Genomic DNA, 18826 nt, shown 5'->3' on the forward strand with positions numbered 1-18826 from the left:
ATAGCACCTGCATATATTGATTGTCTGATTGGCTGTTCACATGGGGGTTTGCTTCCCAGTGCTGCGAAGAGTGAGGTGATAGAGAAACAGCGACAACTGTTCTGTTTTTCATGCAAAGCACAGTTAGTTTTACATGGAAGAGGTACCACGAGATCTCAGCTATTGAAAGAAATCAGCGTTGGGGAGAAAACTTGTTTCCTGTTTTATCTCCACATAACAATATGAACAGACCTGTGTTCCGACTCTGATCTGAATTCCCCACGACCCTGGTACGTGTTATGACGGTTCCCTCAGCTGTGTGTCCCCGTGCGCTGAGCTTGACGTCAGGTGGTGAATCACTGTGAAGCAGGCTTTTCCCTCCTGTCCGTAGTTTGTGGCATGGTTGTGTTTCACGCTGTGGATCATTCACATGAGGCAAGTTTCCCTCTAATTAAGGCATCTGAGGTCTCACTTAAAACAACAGCTTTCAGGACAGTAACTCCAGTGTGTGGGAACTCCCCAGGCTTTCTTTTTATAACCCTCTTATCACTGGTCTACAGGTAAAGGATGTGAGCCTATGGCATGGACTTGTTACAGTTGTATGCAGCAAACACATAGTAAGCACTACCCACAGCAAGGACACACGTGCAGTAAGACATTGCCATCACCTTCATGGTAACAGATTTGAAGATGGGAATTCTTTACCTGGAAGAGTCAGGCCTCTGAAGTTGGAGCTCTTAGCCTGAAATAGACCAGTGATGACAGGGAATGTCCAAAGTTTGAATACTAGCATTGCAAGTGACAACCAAGCTCATTGTTTCTCGGTCTTGCCTGAGCACATGGCAGCATCCTCCACATCCAGCTGGTGCTGGGAGATATGTGGCTAGTTGCAGGAGATGAGGACGGCACTCCTTCTGGACAGGTGCTTCTGTGTGCCGCTGAGGATGTTGTTTAATTACCATCACATGGGACATTGCATAAGATCACAGCCCCAAGGGCCCGTGCCCGCCTCTGTGAGTTGTCCTCTGCGTCCCTGATAGTCTCTGGCCTGGCCCAGGACAACACCGTCACAGGCCAAGGTCTGATGGCGGCAGTGCTTGGAGACAGAAACACACCCTCCCTGTCAGGAAGTGAGCATGCAGCAGGTCAGAGGTCGGTGCTGAGGCTGCTGCACTGACTGTAACTGTAACTGTGTGGGCTTGTCTGCAAACTCCCTGGGTTTCAGACTTTCTAAGCTGCACTATCAGCCAGGACATGAGTCAGAATATGTCAGCCCCCTGAGTGATGGCAGAGTGGGGACCGATGGTTTAGACTCACCTGTGCGTGAAAGCACTTGATATTGTTATATCTGTAGTTCATTTTTGGTTGTTAATGTGGCACTGGGAGGATTTTTCCAAATACCTTTCTGCGTAATTGGCCCAGGATGCAGGCCCTAGGGCGCCCCCACCCCAGGCATTCAGTATGGAATTGGAAAAGACTGTGGAATTCGTTGGCCTGGGACTGAATCCTGATTCTGCCACCCTCAGGGGGACTTTGGCACCTTCCCAAGTCCTAAGCCCCTAGGCTGTCATGTGGTGAATACGCTACTCTTTAGCAACTTTGTGATGAGTGAGTGAGTGAGTCCAGCTGGGGAGCCATCAGGCATTCAGGGGCCTGTACAAACAGGGCCATCACTCCACGTAAGTGTGCAGACGACTCCGTTATTTCTCACCACCTTGGGGAAATTGTTTTATGGGTGAAGGGTGGCTGTCTGGATGAGCCCATACTTATGGACCTGTCATTCCTTCTGATTTTGCTTTTTCAAATGGTGTAAAAATAATCACTCTTAAAGTCACATCTTTACACCTTTTAGAAAATTTCCGGTCAATACATTCTCCAAAGTGTAGCAAATCTATTAGTATCTATAAAGAAACAGCCAAAGGGCATAATGTATTTCTGACCTCGGCTGTGGGATGGGGCAGCCTCGTGGGAACCGCCCACTTTGGGTGATGTCCTCTGGGCTCCTGGCAGGGGCAGCTCCAATACTGCCCACTCGAGGTCTCACTGCCCCTCAGCACTTACACCCCTACCAGAGGGTCCTGAATCGGGGATTTTATAAAGAACAAACTCAAGGAGAATGGTTTCAGGGCATCCTTGCAGGCTGCCCTGAGTCTGTGAGGGCAGCAGCAGCCCCAGGTGTCACAACAGCACCTGTCTGTCTGTTCCTGTGCAGGCAGCTTCTGATCTGGCTGGGCTCTGGGTTCTCCCGCCTTCCTGCCTCCGGCTTGGGTCTGGGGCCCTGTCTTCTAATCCCAGTGGCCGAGAATTTCTGGGTTGGGGCAGGATTCCTGAGAGGTGGTTGGTTGTCTGGCTTCCGAAGGAGATGGGCAGTCCGGTGAGCAGTGGAGACTCCTGGGGAGCCAGACTGTGGGTGCAGCGATGCGTGGGGATCATAGTCAAAGGTCGGTCAGCATAGCCTCCCAATCTGGGGCTGCCTGAGTGCCAATAGCTGTGGTGACATCACCAGATCTCGTCCTCCTGCACCTGCTCACCAGAGCACCTTCTCCTTCTTCCCATGTCCTTAGGAAACAGTGCTTGTGAAATTAGGTTATAGTTTCTACATGGCAAGAGGGCAGTTCAATGGGGACAAACTGGCCCTGGTCTTGTTTAGAACATTTTAGGCATTAGAGGATTTTCATTTTCTGTTTCATTAGAACCGGGCCCGGAAAAAAAGGCTGAATATCATCATTGTGGCTGAAGGAGCAATCGATACCCAAAATAAGCCTATTACCTCGGAGCAAATAAAGGATGTGAGTATGTCCAGTTTCTCCCCTCCCCTCCACCACCTGCCTGGAAAGGGGGTGGCTTTGGCATTATTTTTCCAAAAACTTTTTTTGTTCTTCATGAGAGTAAAAAATATTTTCATACTGACTCATATCTTCTTCAGTGACATGAGAATTGTAGAGCTCCCGGCTTCTGGAGAGCCAGTGCTGCTCATGTTATTTTTGAGAATAACCCTAAAGGGCCAGAGCTTCCAGATAGAGAGAGGGGAAATGGGGAAGGGTGGGAATGGAGAACCCAGCTGTGGGCGCCAGCTGCCCCAAGAGCCTTGGGGGTCAGCCATAGCAGCGAGGACCTCCTCCCTGGGGAGCATCAGCTGACCATGCTTTGCAAAGAGAGCTGTGTGTTGGACGTGAGTCACTGCCCCTCCCTGCCTGCAGAGGGACTGACACCACAGTCCTACTGCCACAGGGTTCAACCATGGGTGCTGGCATGTCAGGCCTGTGACAGGATCATCAGGGCTCCCCAGTTATAGAGGCAACTGGGCATTTACTGGGCATACCAGGGTGGCAGACGGGCTCTGGTTGAAGCCACGCATCAGTGCAAAGGATGTTATCAACTTGGCTTTGCAAGTTGGTTTCTCTCTTTTGCCTTCTTTATTCCAGTACAAGCTGTGCACCTAAACTTTAAAATATTGAGAGATAGCTGGAGTTATATCAGCTAATACAGCATTTCCAAGTGTTAATGGCAAACAATACCAGGTGTTAGACCTCAGTTCTTGAGTTTTGGGTAAGAGAGAGGTCAAAGCCAAGACTCAAATACAGTCAAAAAGTTTATTTAGAAAATTATAGAGGTAGAAGAAGTGAGCTTTGGAAGAAGTGAGCCAGTTGGGTGGTGTGGGCCCAGGAAACAAGTTACAGAGGCAAAAGAAGGGCCCTTGGACCTAGGAGAAGGAAAAGGCAAAGAAAATATACCTGGGTGGAGAAGAGGGGGAAAGGTGAGGGTGTGCTCCAGAGAGAGAGAGAGAGAGAGAGAGAGAGAGAGAGAGAGAGAGAGCATTTCTGAGTCCTTTGTCTTGAGGGCTTTTATCTGAGGCCTTAGAGGAGGATCATAGTAGAATATTCATCAGCTTTCCAGGTGTGTCTCCTCAGCATCATGGCCTCCACTGATAGATTGGCACCAGGGCAGTGGGTCATTAATCATCACAGCTGGTCCTGATGTCAGCTGTGGCATCACCCTGCCTGGCCTTGCTGCTTTTCTGGGCCAGTAACTGAAAAGCAGCTGAGGCCTAGATGTTATCTCTAGTTTGACCAAGCTCAGCCTACGTGGCCAACAGACTTGAAGCTTTATTGCTAAGATTATTTGATGATAGTCACTATCCTGAGGGCTTAATGCTTATGGGAGTGGTGATGCAAGGACTTGTATGAAAGTCAGATGAGGCTTTTCTCAGATCCCCTTGTTCCTCCTCTAAGGGGGTCTACCACATGACCAGTGATGTGAAAGGTCAGGGGGTATAAACCGCAAGGCCAGTGATACGTTAGAGGCAGAATGGCTTCCCTGGAGGTGAGGCCCCAATCTACGGTTGTCCATGGATAGGCACCTGGGACTCCCTGCCCTGGGTGACCTTCTGTACCTGACTTATGATTCCTCCTCTGCTCATGTCTTTCTATCTGCTGATGATATCACAAGAAGTAGTCTATAAAGTTAGAGCAAAGAGTTTGCTTTCTCACTGACTCAAAGTTGAGATTGAACCATGGACCATTAGAGCAAGAAAGACCATGGAATTCACAGAGCCCAACCCCATTATTTTTACAGAGGAGTGAATGAGGTCCAGATACATAGCCTGTCCCAGCCACCTACCTCTTCACAGGGGTCCCAGCCCAAGGGGACACCTTGACTTTGTTGTGTTTTTCAAATACAGCTATACAAATGTAGGACAATTCAGGAAATGTTCATATTTTTTTGAAGTATTAATCATGCTTCCAACATAAGCTCTAGAAACTTTTTATTTTAAATCATGTTATATATGATCATTTGTGAGGTAAGAGAAATAAAAATTCTATTTGACAATAAAAGTGTTATTTAAACAGTTTTCAACTAGCCATTAAACTAAGCATTCCTTCAGGAAACATAAGTTAGGAATTAGAACATTTCCCATATAGATCTGAAGAAAGAGTAGAAAACTATTTCTCAGATCCAGTTAGTTCCTGTCCCCGAGTGGGAGCTGATCTGCTTGCATGGGTTCTGTGTCCCCTGATGGAGTTATTTCCTGCAGCTGGTGGTGACGCAGCTGGGATACGACACGCGAGTGACCATACTTGGACACGTGCAGAGAGGTGGGACGCCGTCAGCCTTTGACAGGATTTTGGTAAGTGAGGGTGGAAACTGTCCAGCAAATCACAAGGGAAGGAGCATTTCTGAGAGCACAAAGGAGGCAACTTGCTCCCAAGACTGATAGCTGTTCTGTAGTGCAATCTGGCAAAAGCATCTGCCTGCAGCGCCGAGTGGTTCGTCTCTGAGATGCTCCGGCCCTGTTGTCATTGCGAGACTCAGATTACACCAGTTTCCAGGACCCCAGTCACCCAGACTCTGAGAGACCCCACCCCACATGGACAGCTGAGGATGATGGGGACTCCAGGATCAAATCCAGAATGTGGGAGCATGGCATTCATGTGCAGTTTTCTAGAAACAGAGCCAGGGGACAGCAGAGTCCAGACCCTGGATTGTTTATCTTCACTGCTCTTCATGCCACAGACCCTTCCCTTCCCCTTTCCTTCCCCTTTCCTTCCCCTCCCTCCTCTCCCCTCCTCTTCCTTTCTTTTTTCTTCCCTCCACTTTTCTTCCCCTCCTGGCCAGTTCTTAGTGGAGACTAAATCTCTTTGTTGGAGGTGGGTTAAGCAAGGAGGGCTTTTAATTGGGACTCAAGTCCAGAGTATAGGAGGGAGGTTGAGGACAGACGTGTTTAGAACACCATGGGGCTGTCTCAGAACAGGGGCAGGGGCCTATGAACACATGGGCCTGGGGGCACCAAGGGGGTCTACAGTGAGAGCGCTGCCTTGGCCAGATGGTGGGCTGTCTCCGACCCTCCTGAATATCTTTTCCAGGCCAGCCGCATGGGGGTGGAAGCCGTTGTTGCTCTTCTGCAGGCCACTCCGGAGACCCCGGCCTGTGTGGTGTCATTGAATGGGAACCAGGCTGTGCGCCTGCCCCTGATGGAGTGCGTGCAGATGGTGAGCCGGGGTTGGACCGGGGGTGGGGAGCACGCAGTGCCACAGGCTCCGTCGTCCCCTTGTCTGTTGCAGACAAGCTGCACAGGGAGTTAAGTGACCTCAATGAGGACACTGGGAGCGGCCATGTGGGCGTGGCAGCAAGCTCTGTATCACCTGGACTGGTTCCCCTCCCCTCGAGCAGGCTGTACTATCAGGAAGGATTGTGATGGGAGGGCCCGTGACGGTTTCTGCCAAAAGCTGGAGACAGAATGCAGGAAAAGGGCTGTGAGAAACCTGTGGGGTGGGCTGCACGGGGTGTCCTTGGCCTCTCACATTTCAGCCACTCCTTTTATCCTGTCTCAAAGTGTGTTCAAGTCTGTGATGTGACTCTGACATGACTAATTCCGGTGGCATTTCAGCACACACCCGCTTCCTCCAGGCCCTGGGCTGTAGTCTGCCACCTCAGTGTCCACTAGGGGAGGCGGCAGTGAGCTGCATTAGAAATTGTTTTTATCTTTTATTTTTCAAAGTCTGTTGATGACTATTGTCCTACTTGGTCTTTTTCAGTGGCTCTGAAGTACATGCATTGTATAATATATACAAGAGAGGTGATTAACTAATTAAGTCATGGGGCATATTGGAAATCACCTTAGACACATCATTTTCCAAAGCCTGTGGGAGGGAATTAAGCCTGTGTATGTGTATGTCCATATGTGTTTTCTTGGTATAAGTGTATGTGTGTCTGTATGTGTGTGTGATCATGTGTATGCTTGTCTATATTTGTTTGAATGTGTGCATGTCTTTATATGCATGTGTCTATGTGTGTGTGCTTTTTTTGTCTAAGCACGTGTGCCTGTATGTGTTGGCATGTGCGTGCATACATGGGAGTCAATGTGTGTATTTGTGTGCATGTGTTTGTGAGACAGTGAGATGACCGGCTTAAGAGAATCAGGACATTGAACTATGTGCAATAGTCTGTTTTGAGTCTCTGTCTTGTGTCTAGTGTCTGTTCTTTCAGAGACAAATATGTAGGTATGATCTGGTTTGTTCTCCAAACAACCATGCATTATAGTAGTTCAGTCAGATGCTCACAAAAGCCACAGTGAGCCCCTCATTTCCTTCTGCTGTTTTCCATGTGTTTTCCTAAGAGTCTGGTGTGCTTTATAACCATAGAAAACACTGCAGGCTGGGGGTGGTTTCCTTATTGTACAGATGGGGAAACTAAGTAACTTGCCTGAGACCCTCAGATTGAAGGGGCAGAGGCCAGGTCCCTGTAGGGCATGTCATCTCCAAGCTGTTCTTCTTTGCCTGCCGAGACCCCATCTGGGTCCCCAGACTCCCAGGGCAGGTGGTCCTGTTCGCTTTTTCCTCACCAGAATCAAGCTGGGAATTTGTCAGAACCTTGTCTGTGAGATGCATTTCCTTCTGGCTCTGCTCTGGTAGAGCCAAATCCCTAAGATTCAGGACTTGCTGCCCTGGGCTGGTCATCGGGGCCACCTCATCCTTTTCTATGTAGTGGCCTGAGTTAATGGCTCTGGGTGTCTCCCTCAGAGCTGGGCAGTGACAGGCCGGCTGCAGCCCAGTGTGGACTGCTGAGCCAGGGCTGCCTGCCTGCCTGCCTGCCTGCCCAAAGTTGGGATACAAAGGGCATGAGGTGGAGGCACTGCACTGGGCCCGAGGCTGCGCTGAGTCCTGATCCAGCTTTCTTCCTCTTGTCATCTCTTTAAAGACCCAGGCTGTCCAAAAGGCGATGGATGAGAGGAGGTTCAAGGATGCTGTGCAGCTCCGAGGAAGGTGACTATTCTGAAGGTCCTGGAGGCTGTCTTTTCACAAAGCCCTGCCAGGGTCTGCTTGTTCTGTCTCACTGTGAAAAGTCAGAACAAAGATGGCAGGCAGGAGCCACTTCTGCCAATTTAGGGCCTAAATAATTAGTTAGAGGGAAATGCTTTATATTTTTGTTTATTTGGGTCAGGGGTGTCATCAGAATGTAATGAGATTAAGATAGCAAGTGACAAGTGGCTAGCGTATTAGCAAAGAAACCCGAGAAGTACTGGATGCCTTTGTCCCTTAGCCCAATTACACAATGTGTGCCTATACACCTGTGTCCCCACGAGGGCAGGCAGGTCACAGGGTAACATCCGGGCCCCCTGCTCCCGAGGGACAGAGCAGCTTTTGCAGACTGTCTGCTCCTGGCACCATTGTTGTCTGCGCCTTGCTTCTTGTGAGCTCCCTCCTGTGTCGTACACATTCTAAATTTGGCCCAACAGCGTCGTTTTCTCCTAGGAGCTTCGAGGGCAACCTTAATACCTATAAGCGGCTCGCCATCAAGATGCCAGATTCCAGTATCCTAAAGGTAGGTGACGACGCTGCATGTCAGCTGTCCGAGGTGTCCTTGACGGTCCCCACTGACCCTGTCCCTGGGCTGCCTTCCTGCCCTGGACAATGCTGCAGCCTTCATGCACTCCTGGCACCTGGTGGTGGGCAGGGCCACCTCCCAGGTGTGCATGAGCATTGACATACCTGTGACAGGTGCCACATGCCCCCTGTCTTGCAGAGTGGCTTCAACGTGGCTGTCATCAATGTGGGAGCCCCAGCTGCTGGGATGAACGCAGCCGTGCGCTCAGCTGTGCGGTTCGGCATCTCAGAAGGACACAAGATGTACGCCGTCTACGATGGCTTTGAGGGCTTTGCCAAAGGCCAGGTGGGTCCCTCAGGAGGTGGCTGGTGAAGGAATGTCTTGGACGGGGATGTTGTGGGGAAAATGCAGGACCTTGGACTCCATAAGAAACAGAGAGACTATTTTTTAAAGGACAACTTCTACTTTAGGATCCCATCCTAAGGAAGGGCCTTACTACTTCTATGGGATTGACATGTGTCATCCAGTTTAAATCTCACAATGCATCTGAGATATAATCCCCATTTTCCTTATGAGAAAACTGGACCCAGCATGAGAACTCAGTAAATAGTTGCTGAGTAACCTAGTACACTAACACTGTGGGCCAGGATGCAGTTGGTCAAGAGGATCGGACTTGCAGCCTCCTCACGATGTTTACAGTCCTGCATTGTGTCACAGTTAATGACGAAAGCAGACAAAACTACTGCTGCTGTGGGGTTTTCATCTTATGGAGGGAGATGAGTGTAAATAAAAATTGACTGAGTAACTGTAGGGCATATAAGGAAGTGCCCAGTGCTAGAGAGACACACAAGGAGGGGGCCGGGTGAGCCCTGGGTTCAGGGGGGGGAGGTATTCTGCACTAAGATGCTAAAGGGAGATGCTGCTGGGAGGTGGTTTTAGACTCAAGGTCAAAGGGCTGACTGAGTGGCCCACAGGGACATTGCGATGCTTTTCCAGGCAGAGAGAGGACAGTGCAAAGGTCTGAGGTGTTCAGAGATGGGAGGGGCTGGTGTAACTGCAGCAGGAGAGGGGCGGGGTGGGAGGAGGGAGGAGACAGGGCAGGTTCTTTGTAGGAATTGTATGGAGTTTGACTTTTATTCTGAGAAGATGGGTTTTGAGCAGGGGTCTGTCATATACAGATTTCAGGAAGCAGAAATGGGAAGTAGTTCACTAGTCAGGGGCCTTCTGTAGTAACCCAGACAGGAGGTGTAGGGGACTTGGTCCAGTCTGGCAACAGTGGATTTGATGAGATGTCTTCCAGGGTCTTGGATATATTTTGATGTCAGAGCCAATAGAGTGTGGTCACTAAATATGCACAGGGGTGAAAAAAGGAGGTGAGAATGAGTCTGTTTCTGGCCTGAGTTGCAGCTGATTGACATGAGGAAATGTAAGAAGCACTGAGATTCTAAGATGTTAAATGGGATGTCTGATGGGAATCCTAGGGAAGGTGTCTAATGAGCAGATAAGAGATCATGTTCTGGGTCTTCAAGAGGCACGGGCTAAAGATGCACATTTGGGGGCGTCAGATTACAGATGGTGTTTCAAAGTATGACATAGGGAAGTCCCCAAAGCTGTGAAAAGAAAGGGCTCTCTGTTAAGAGGAGAGAGGGGAGCCCTAGCCAGGAAACTGAGGTGTGCTGAAGGGAGGGTGCACACACCTAGCTGGCATCATCTGTCCTTTTAGTTTTTTAAAGTTTAACTAAGGAAGTTTTCTTTTAATCTTATGTCGATTAAAAAACAATAATGTCAATTTTTCTTTTAATTCTCAATGGTAGAATTTGACCAACTAAAGAATTCATCTATTCTACTGACCGGGGACTAAGATGCAGAGAAATTATGCAGGCAGGAGGGCTTTCTGTCTAATGATTGGACCTTAGCACCTGGTTTGTGTATTGACTCCCTCAGCATGGTGATGGAAGCCACTTCCTAACATGTCACAAATCCTACAGACAGGCAGCTCGCTGGAAGTGCCGACCTTTGAGCTGTTTATAAAACTTCTAACTCCCTTCTTTTCTCACCTGAGCCATCTCATTCTCTGTGTTTGCACTTTAGATAAAAGAAATCGGCTGGTCGGATGTTGGAGGCTGGACCGGACAAGGCGGCTCCATTCTTGGGACAAAGCGGTAATTTCCTTCCTTGATTGTGACCTGCTTTTAGGAGGAAGAAAGGCCATTATTTTAGAGGAGTAGCTGGTGCACATGCTGTAAAGGGTCCCAAAGGAGGGTGACCCTGGTCCACATCCTGGCCCCACCCAGGAGTGTTCCAGCTTATGTTAGGATCTGAGGCTGAACTGTGCCCTTGAAAGGAGATGTGGCAGATAACTCACACGCTGTTTCCTCCCAAACCTCATCTACCCACTGATTTGGAGAATCAGGAGGTGGGCAGAATAGAAAAAAAACAAAAACAAAAAAAGAAAAGAAGGTGGGCAGAAATTCGCCACCTCATTTGAGATACCGAAGGTGAGCAAAGTCCCTGAGCGTTGGGCACCGTGCTGTGCGAACCAGAATTAGAGCACGTTTGATAGTGGCTTAGCGTCAGTGGGAACAGACCCGAGTGGCACTGGTGCTGGAGGCCAGTTCCCACCACCGGAAATGTGACCCAAGTGATTTCCTGCACAAAACATAGGTTTCTGAATCACAGTGAGCTTCATATTTATTTTCACCAGGCACCGTTACTTAATATGAACTCTGAGTCTTTTCATCTTCGCTATCGGGAGTGCAAATTAACATCAGTTGTTACTATTTGTCATGTTTTATATTGAAGGAAAATAATTTGTAAGTCTGGTAAATATCGGATCCCATATGAGTGTCAGTTCATTGTCCCACGGACACTGTCTCACCCTCCATTTTGCTTTGAAACCAGCTGCTGAGGTGGTCTGCAGGGCTGGCTCTCCCGTGATTGCTGTCCAGCCCCCCGAGGGCCTGCAGTGTTGGTGTTCTGGGCAGCAAAACCCTGGCCAGAAGTAGCCTCTGCAGCCCGTCAGTGACACCTCAGGCACCGTTTGCTTTATGTGCCGTCCTGGCACTGCTCTAGGTGAGCTGACAACAGCTCCTGACGAGGCTTCAAGAGCTTTACTCCAGATGCTGGGGGGGATCTTGTCCTTGATGTCACACCTACTGTGTGCCCTGACGGCCAGGCCTGAGTATATTTGCCCTACACCTTATGAGTTTACCAACAGTGCGGACACTGTTTTCTCCAGTCCACATGATGGACGGCTGGGTGGTGTTAGGTGGCCCTTAGGACGGGGCCAACTAACATCTGTCTGACTGCTCTTGTTGGCTATGTTTGAAACAGGTGATAAAACAGGAGAACAGCAAACAGAAGTGGGTGAGACTTTAAAGATTAGTTTGGATAAAGTACAAACTGGACGTTTCCATTTAAATAATATTTGTCGCGAATATTTGCAAGTTATTGTGGTTCATTTTTTTTCCTAATGAGGCCGAAGGATTCTTTTGAGGCGAAAGTATGGGGCAGCTGTAAAGCTTCTCCCTGTCTCTTTTTGAAAATATACTCTTTGGGACTTGACCCCTGGCCACTCCCACTGTGGGCGGTTCCATGGCACTGCTGGCTGCCAGCCACATGGAGGAGGAGGCAGACCTTCCACTGCTCAGTGCCCCCAGCTCCACCACGGAGGTGGGCGTTTTGTCACTTTATGAGGCCTGTCGGACCTCATCTCTCTTGAACTATTTTTAGGATACTCCCCGGGAAGTACTTGGAGGAAATTGCTACTCAGATGCGCACCCACAGCATCAATGCACTGCTGATCATCGGTGGGTTTGAGGTACGTCACCGTTGCTGTTCACCACTTGGCTCCTTCACGCTGTAGGCTTGAATGGTGGCCTGCACCGGCTCCACCAAGGTCCTCATGAACTGGGGTCACAGAGCCCCAAGCCCACCTGCCACTGGAAAGCTGTGACACAGAGCATAACAGGTGGCAAGACTCACCCAGCGGGAAGTGACACTTGTCTCCTTGACTGGGGCCCAGCAGTTCAGTGAGTTACGGTATCTTCCAAGTCTATAGAAATGATTCTTTCTCTTGAATTTGGAGCCCATTGGCTGTTCAGAGATGAAGGGAGTTATATGGGCAAATCATTTTTTTTAATCCCATGTTGGACTGTAGGCCTTAAATTTTTTTTCTATTCAACCAAAATCAGTCCCATGAAAACCTTATGATTTCCTTTCAAGCAAATGCAAGAGTCTCAACTACTCAGCTTGCCAATAAGAGACTTAGTCTTGCATCTATATGACAATGTCCTGTGGGCCCCTTTGTGTTTAAAAAACCGCTCCCCGTGTTGTGACATTAACATGTTTTCCAAGTTGACTTTCTAGCAACTTTCTCAGTCCTCCTGCTGCCTCCCCATCCCCCAACTGTGCACGCTTGTCCCACAGGCCTACCTGGGACTGCTGGAACTGTCAGCTGCCCGGGGGAAACTCAAGGAGTTCTGTGTCCCTATGGTTATGGTTCCCGCCACCGTGTCCAACAACGTGCCTGGGTCCGATTTCAGCATTGGGGCTGACACCGCTCTGAACACCATCACTGATGTAAGTCTGTGTGGCAGCAAAGCAGGCTAACCAGAGCGGACACTAATCAAGGGCGCCTGGCCCATTTTTATCTACCAGTACACCAGAGACCCAAGCCAGGTCTCAGTTGTTTGTTTGTTTCCAAAAAAGTATTTTTTTAAAAAGTCTGACCTTCTCTAATCCAACTCCCAAAGTTCCGTACCTCTTCTTTCCCTGTGCTGTGGCCTGGGTGGCGTGCCCCTAAGTGACAGCATCTGCCACTCAGGTACTCGTGGGTCATACTGTTTGTGATTTGGAAAATCATTAAAATTCGTTTTGTGAAGTTTTTTTTTCTTTTTTTTCATTCTGAGTCAATTTTACTTCTAGCCTCTGTCACCTTGCTGTGATGAATCCTGGGGCCAATGGCTCTGCTTTGATGTTTGAGGATAGAACCTGAGCTAAATATTTTATAATTTTATTCATCAACATGAATCGACCGTTAGTGTCCATTGTTCTTTCAGTCAAGCCTCTCAGCATCATTCTCCCCTTGGTACACTGGGGACGTTAAATTATATCTATGCAGTATTGGTGCTATTTAAGGGTTATTTTTTGTTTTTCTTTGATGAATGGAAATAGCATAGAAATATACTGTATTTGTGAATCACACTTGGGAAATCACATGGGAGTTTGAAGATCAGTATCTAACATAGAATGCATTATTTTTTAATTCAGTGCCTACATTTTTTCAGTAACTTCTGAAATTTTATTTTCTTTCTGAGAACTAGATCTCATGAATGATTTTCTAAGATTATTTTTCCTTAAACCCATGGCATCAGTTTTGTTTCCAGTGCTGGTAAATTAAAAAAAAAAAAAAAAAAAAAAATTAATGCTTTTAAAATAAAAGTCAATGGTAAGTAATGCACACTGCTTGTTTGTTGCTTTTCTGAGCTTCCTAAACTTTCTGCGATTTTTTTACTAAAAAGCCCTGCCCTGTGTTGCCGTGTCCCCGCGCCGGAGTCCGTCCTGTGTGTGCCCCTAACCGCTTGCTGGCACTGCGCCTGCTGTCCTGTGACTGTCACCCTGCTTTCCCTGCTCTGGACTAATGCCTCTCCCGATGGATCTCCAAGCTGTGAATTGTAAGGGCCTGTCTGTCGCAAAATGAACTTCTTCTTTGCTTGAATTGCTCTTTTCTTTGCCTTTGTTGAATTTTGAATCTGATTATGTTGAGTTTGCAGTAAAATCAGCTGGAAGTTCATTTTTCTTAATTGTTACCAAAACGGAACCCTGGGTGGTGGCAGGGAAGAGGGCTTTGAAAATATTGTCTGCGGGTCCTGTCACTGGTGTTTATTCCTTGTGGTATTTGATACACATTTTCAGGCACGAAGGCAGGACTCATCTACTTTGTAATTCCAGGCTCCTCTGCTACAAATAATTTTTTCCAAGGTTATAAAGATCTAATACTTACATGTGTGTTGTTGAAATTTTGAAACCAAATATACAGGAAGAACACTCCAAATTATGCATCCTGCTTTCCTAGGGGCGGGGTCTTTGAGGTTTATTACTTGGCCTTTTAAAGTCGGTGTTGTATTCATTCAGCTTCTTGAAGATGGTGTAACTAGACATGATGGAGGTTTTCCATTGATGGTTTTCTGTTGGTGATAGGCAAGGCCACATTTGCTGGGTGAGCCAGGCGGTCTTGGAGGTGCTGTGGTTCTGGTTCTGGTTCTGGTTGGTGATCAGGGCCTGCGGGAAGTCAGGGTGACCCCTTGTGCGTCTGCTCCAGGTCCCCTTAGGCTGCAGGGAGAGAGGTGTGGGCGCGGCATGTAGAAACTGCTGTTTTTTTGAGAGTGCTGTCTGTAGAAGCCCAAACGAAACTGAGCCCTTCTCAGGAGGTTGGGATGCAGGCTGGAACTCTGCTGGGCTGGCGGCCATGAAAGGGAAAGGGGACGTGCTGGTGGTAGGGGCCTGAGCCTATGGGACACATGCTCTACATCCCTCCTGATCTGCACGGGGGGTCCAGGCAGCATCAGTGTGTCCACCTCGCTCAGTCGCTCTTTCCCAGGCAGGTCACTTGCAGGTCTGTGTCCTGATGCCCTGATGACAGCAGTGCCAATAGCTCAGCCCTGGAAACACTCAGGACGCAGACCTGTGACATCTCCACTGCCAACAGCTCCATCTGGTCAGAGAGCTGGGCGGTTCTCACCTGGTGGCACTTTTGCCCCCAGGAACATCTCTGATGTCCAGGGACATTTTTGGTCCTCAAAACTGGCCAAGGTGGAGCCTCTGGCATCTGGTGGCTGGAGCACCCACAATGTAAGGACACCTCCTGTACCAGGTAAGGACTTCCCCCAAACAAGGAACTATTGGCCCAGAATGTCAAAGGTGCTGAGGGTAAGAAATCCTGGGACGGTCTCAGGCAATGTGCCGTTGCGTCTTTGCACATTTAGTCATTGTCCTCACAGTTATTCGTTCTCACCAGCACATGGCTCACAGGTGCATCGTGAAAAACGGGTCCCAGTGCACTTACCACGTCAGGAAGGTGGCAGGCGTCCAGGGCAGAACAGGCATTTGGAGTTGCTTCAGGCTTTCCGGTGGATGCTGTCCACGCCCCAGAACCAGACGCTACTTAGTCAGAACACAGTGATGTGTACTGAGCTCTGTGCATCCAGGAAGGCCGTGAAGGTGGCCAGGGTCACAGCCCTGCTGTCAGCCCAGATTATGGTTGAAGAGATTGGAAATCAGAATTGTTCCCTATAAATTCATCCAGTCTCTCTTCTCGGAGTGGACAGCGCCATGTCCAGGGTCACTTCGTGTCAGGGGGACATGTCTCTACTCGGACCCTGAGGCAGGACAAGGGTGGGCTGAAGGGCATGATGGCAGAGGTGTCAGGCAGGTGAGTGACCCCCCCCCCCCCCTTCCTCTTGGCTCCCTGGACTAACCCACCACAGGTCCACCATCCACACACTCTCAGGCCTCAGGTACCCTTGAACTCAACTTGGTTCTGAGAACCTCAGGACAGCTGGGCAGCCATCCTTCCAGAAGGCCTGGAGCACAGCCTGTCTCCCATGTGATCTTCCTGCAACAGGGTGCGTAGTGGTCACATTAGGGGGATAAAGACCACACATGGGCCTGTTTGCCCACAAATGTCCACTGAACCGTGGCTATGTTTGGAGCTTAGTGAACTTGAGGATGGTGGACAGTGGGCCTGTGTACTAATGAAATGCTTTGATTAACACTCAAGGCAGGTGATTTAAATCTCTGCCATGTCCCCAAGAGCAGCTGGCTTTTTCAACATCAGAGCCGAACAATTTCACCGTTCGGTTCCAAAGCTCCTCTATGCTGCTTTGTGTAAGAATTGCAAAGCGAAGAGTTGCTCCTAACACCGAGCAGAGGCACCCAGACATGTGACTGTGTCTCTCCAGTGGGGCCTCATGGTGGCCACATCGTTAATGGGGGTCGTTTGTAGAGTCCTAACAGGCAGGCCCTCGCCCTGCTTACTGTAGGAAGCCCCCAGATTGGGTGTCCCCCTTAGATTCTCCACCTAATTGTGTTGCCTCACCTTAGAGACGCTGAGAAAGGCCAGCTGTTCTGCCACCACTAACCTCAATGTTGCTTCTGGCCCTGCTTTGCTGCCTCCTGCTTGCGTCCCCTTGTGCTGGGTGGTGAGCACCCCACGCCCCCTGCACTGGCCATCCTCATGCTGAGGCCAGCACCTGGGTCCCATGTGGTCACCCTGCTCCTGCACAGCACTAACCCGAAGCTTCCTCTCCCCACTGACAATGCACAGAGGAGCTTGGCCCCACCTGCTGACAGCAGGTGAGGCACCAGATGCCTGCTGACCACCCACACTGCTGCTTCAGGCTTTCCAGAGCTCGGTCACATTTGCCCAGGCGCGTGGCGACCATCAGGAGCTTTGCATGCCCATTTGCCTCGTGCCTGCCACCATTAGCAACAATGTCCCCGGTACAGAGCTGAGCATGGGCTGTGACACTGCCCTAAATGCGATTGTAGAGGTAAGGACGTTCCCTTGCGTCTGCCTTCCCATGTTTCTCTTGCCCCAGGAGCGCAGCCGGCGGGATGAACTTAGAAGGTCTTCCCCTCCCCCACAGGGGGAAACTGAATAGGGAAACCTGGCCAGCCATCCAGAATGAATGAACCAAATTTATTATTACTCCTTAAAAAATTTTTTTTCATTAGCAGGAGATTATACCACACTTTCCATGACAGGGTAGTTTTTTCCAGCTTCTGTCCCACCTGGATGAGAAGCCTGAGAGCCCACAGGCCTGTGCTGGTGCCCAAGGTGATGGCCAGACTCAAGGTCTGTTAAGGATCTCAGAGTAGACGGGGTTAGGTGATAGGTGAGTGAGAATGTTTCAGAAGAGCAGGAGGCATCTTTCCTTGTGTAGTAGGTGGAGCTCAGGGGCTAAGACAGTCTCTCTTGGAAGTGAGGGACCTGGCAGGCCTGCACCTGGGTGGCAGCCCTGTTCCGTCACAGGAACCGATGCCTCTGAGCCGCCAGCCCACCTGGTGTCCACTCAGTGCCAGGCTGTGGTTGCTGTCAGGTCTGTGTGGTGAGTGGGCATGAGGCCTCTGCTGTGGGGTGTGGTCGTCCCCCCGCAGGAAAGGGAAAGCGGCCGAGCAGGCTCTGTGACAGTGGCCGCCCGGCAGAGGTGCGGAAGCCTCCTTCAGCTAGTCACGTCTCGCGCAAAGCCCTGACCCGGTGGCAGAGGTCTCCGTTCAGAGTGGCAGACCCCTCAGAAGTCTGCCATTTTGGTCCAAGTCCATTGTCCAGAGCTGAATGAGGATGCAGGGAGAGGCCAGGAAGGGCTGTTGCTAGGGGCACTTGCCTGCGTTTCTCGCTCTTAAACTGATGGGCACATCTGAGCTTCTCACTCATTTTCTCTCTGAAGCTGCTGGCAGGAGGTGGGCTTGCTCTCATCCCCAGTGGGGGGATGACCTTGTTCCAAGTTGGAGGCTTCTATGGGCCCCGCAGTTCATCTCCTTGGAGTTCTGCTTCTTGGCAGGTAAAATACTGTCATAGACCCTTAGAGCAGCCACTGGCCAGTGGGTGCTGGAGGTCCCAGGTGTCCCCCTTTGCGCCTCCACAGGCACAGTCAGCATCTCCCAGCTGCTCACCCCAGCTCTACCCTTGGCTGCACCCCAACTCCACCATTGGTTTGTGTGCTGTGGCGGGGGGGTGGGGGTCAGGGGGCGGCACCCCCTGTAGCCCTGGCCAGCCTGTTCCAGCCCAAGTTCAGCCTACAGTCCACCTCCCAGGTCATGGGAGGCTGACCTCCAAACCTGTTAACAGGACACGACTGACCGTGTCTCCACGAGTCCATGGGCTTTTTTCTATATTCACGCCATTCTAAGCATCACTTTATCTTTCAAATTTGACTTATATTTTTAAAACACCACTCTGGCAAAAAATTAGTAGCATTGGAACTGTCTCTTGAGATTTTTTTTTCTCCAGTGGGTCAACACCCGAAGATTTTTCTCTAAGAATCATATGTTGGCCACTGGAGGGCGTCAGCGTTCACGGGAGGGGACATTCCCACAGTGAACATGGCCAGTGGGGCTGGTAGGGCGTCCAGGCCAGGCAGGGGCATCTCCTCCTTGATTCCTTGCTCTCACCCAAAGGAGGAGCCCCTCCATACCATGTGCCACCAGCTCGGGGCAGGGGCGCAGTTGCGGCTGTGGCCTCTCACTTCTTGGTACTGCTTTTAGTAATTGAATGAGACAGACTGAAATACGTCCTATTTTTAGAAGAAAGGAATTCAGACCCTCTGGCACAACTGAAGGGATGCGGAGGGAGAAGTTAGGAGCTACACAGCTAAGCTGCAAGCAGAGGCTCAGGGTGCCAGCCGCTGTCACTGCTCTGGCCGTCAGTGTCTTACAGGGAACCAAGGCCGTGGCGCAGGAGTCAGGCACGGTCTCTCAGGCTCCTGGCCTCCTTCATTGCAGGGTTGGTGCTGAGAGATGC

The 18826-nt window shown here is 49.9% G+C and overlaps 1 protein-coding gene across 1 annotated transcript in view; it reads left to right on the forward strand.

Annotated features, from left to right (window-relative positions):
* Nucleotides 1-18826, forward strand: part of PFKP (phosphofructokinase, platelet) — a 55849-nt gene that overhangs the window by 28520 nt on the left and 8503 nt on the right. Inside the window, exons 8-16 of the mRNA XM_090266449.1 lie at nucleotides 2673-2768; nucleotides 5015-5107; nucleotides 5844-5969; nucleotides 7678-7742; nucleotides 8232-8301; nucleotides 8503-8649; nucleotides 10396-10466; nucleotides 12037-12124; nucleotides 12733-12885. Coding sequence (XP_090122575.1) covers nucleotides 2673-2768; nucleotides 5015-5107; nucleotides 5844-5969; nucleotides 7678-7742; nucleotides 8232-8301; nucleotides 8503-8649; nucleotides 10396-10466; nucleotides 12037-12124; nucleotides 12733-12885 — 909 coding nt within the window. The remainder of the gene's footprint in view (nucleotides 1-2672; nucleotides 2769-5014; nucleotides 5108-5843; nucleotides 5970-7677; nucleotides 7743-8231; nucleotides 8302-8502; nucleotides 8650-10395; nucleotides 10467-12036; nucleotides 12125-12732; nucleotides 12886-18826) is intronic.

Source organism: Furipterus horrens, unplaced genomic scaffold (genome assembly GCF_987537825.1).
Source record: "Furipterus horrens unplaced genomic scaffold, mFurHor1.1.pri manual_scaffold_2, whole genome shotgun sequence".
Classification (NCBI taxonomy): Eukaryota; Metazoa; Chordata; class Mammalia; order Chiroptera; family Furipteridae; genus Furipterus; species Furipterus horrens.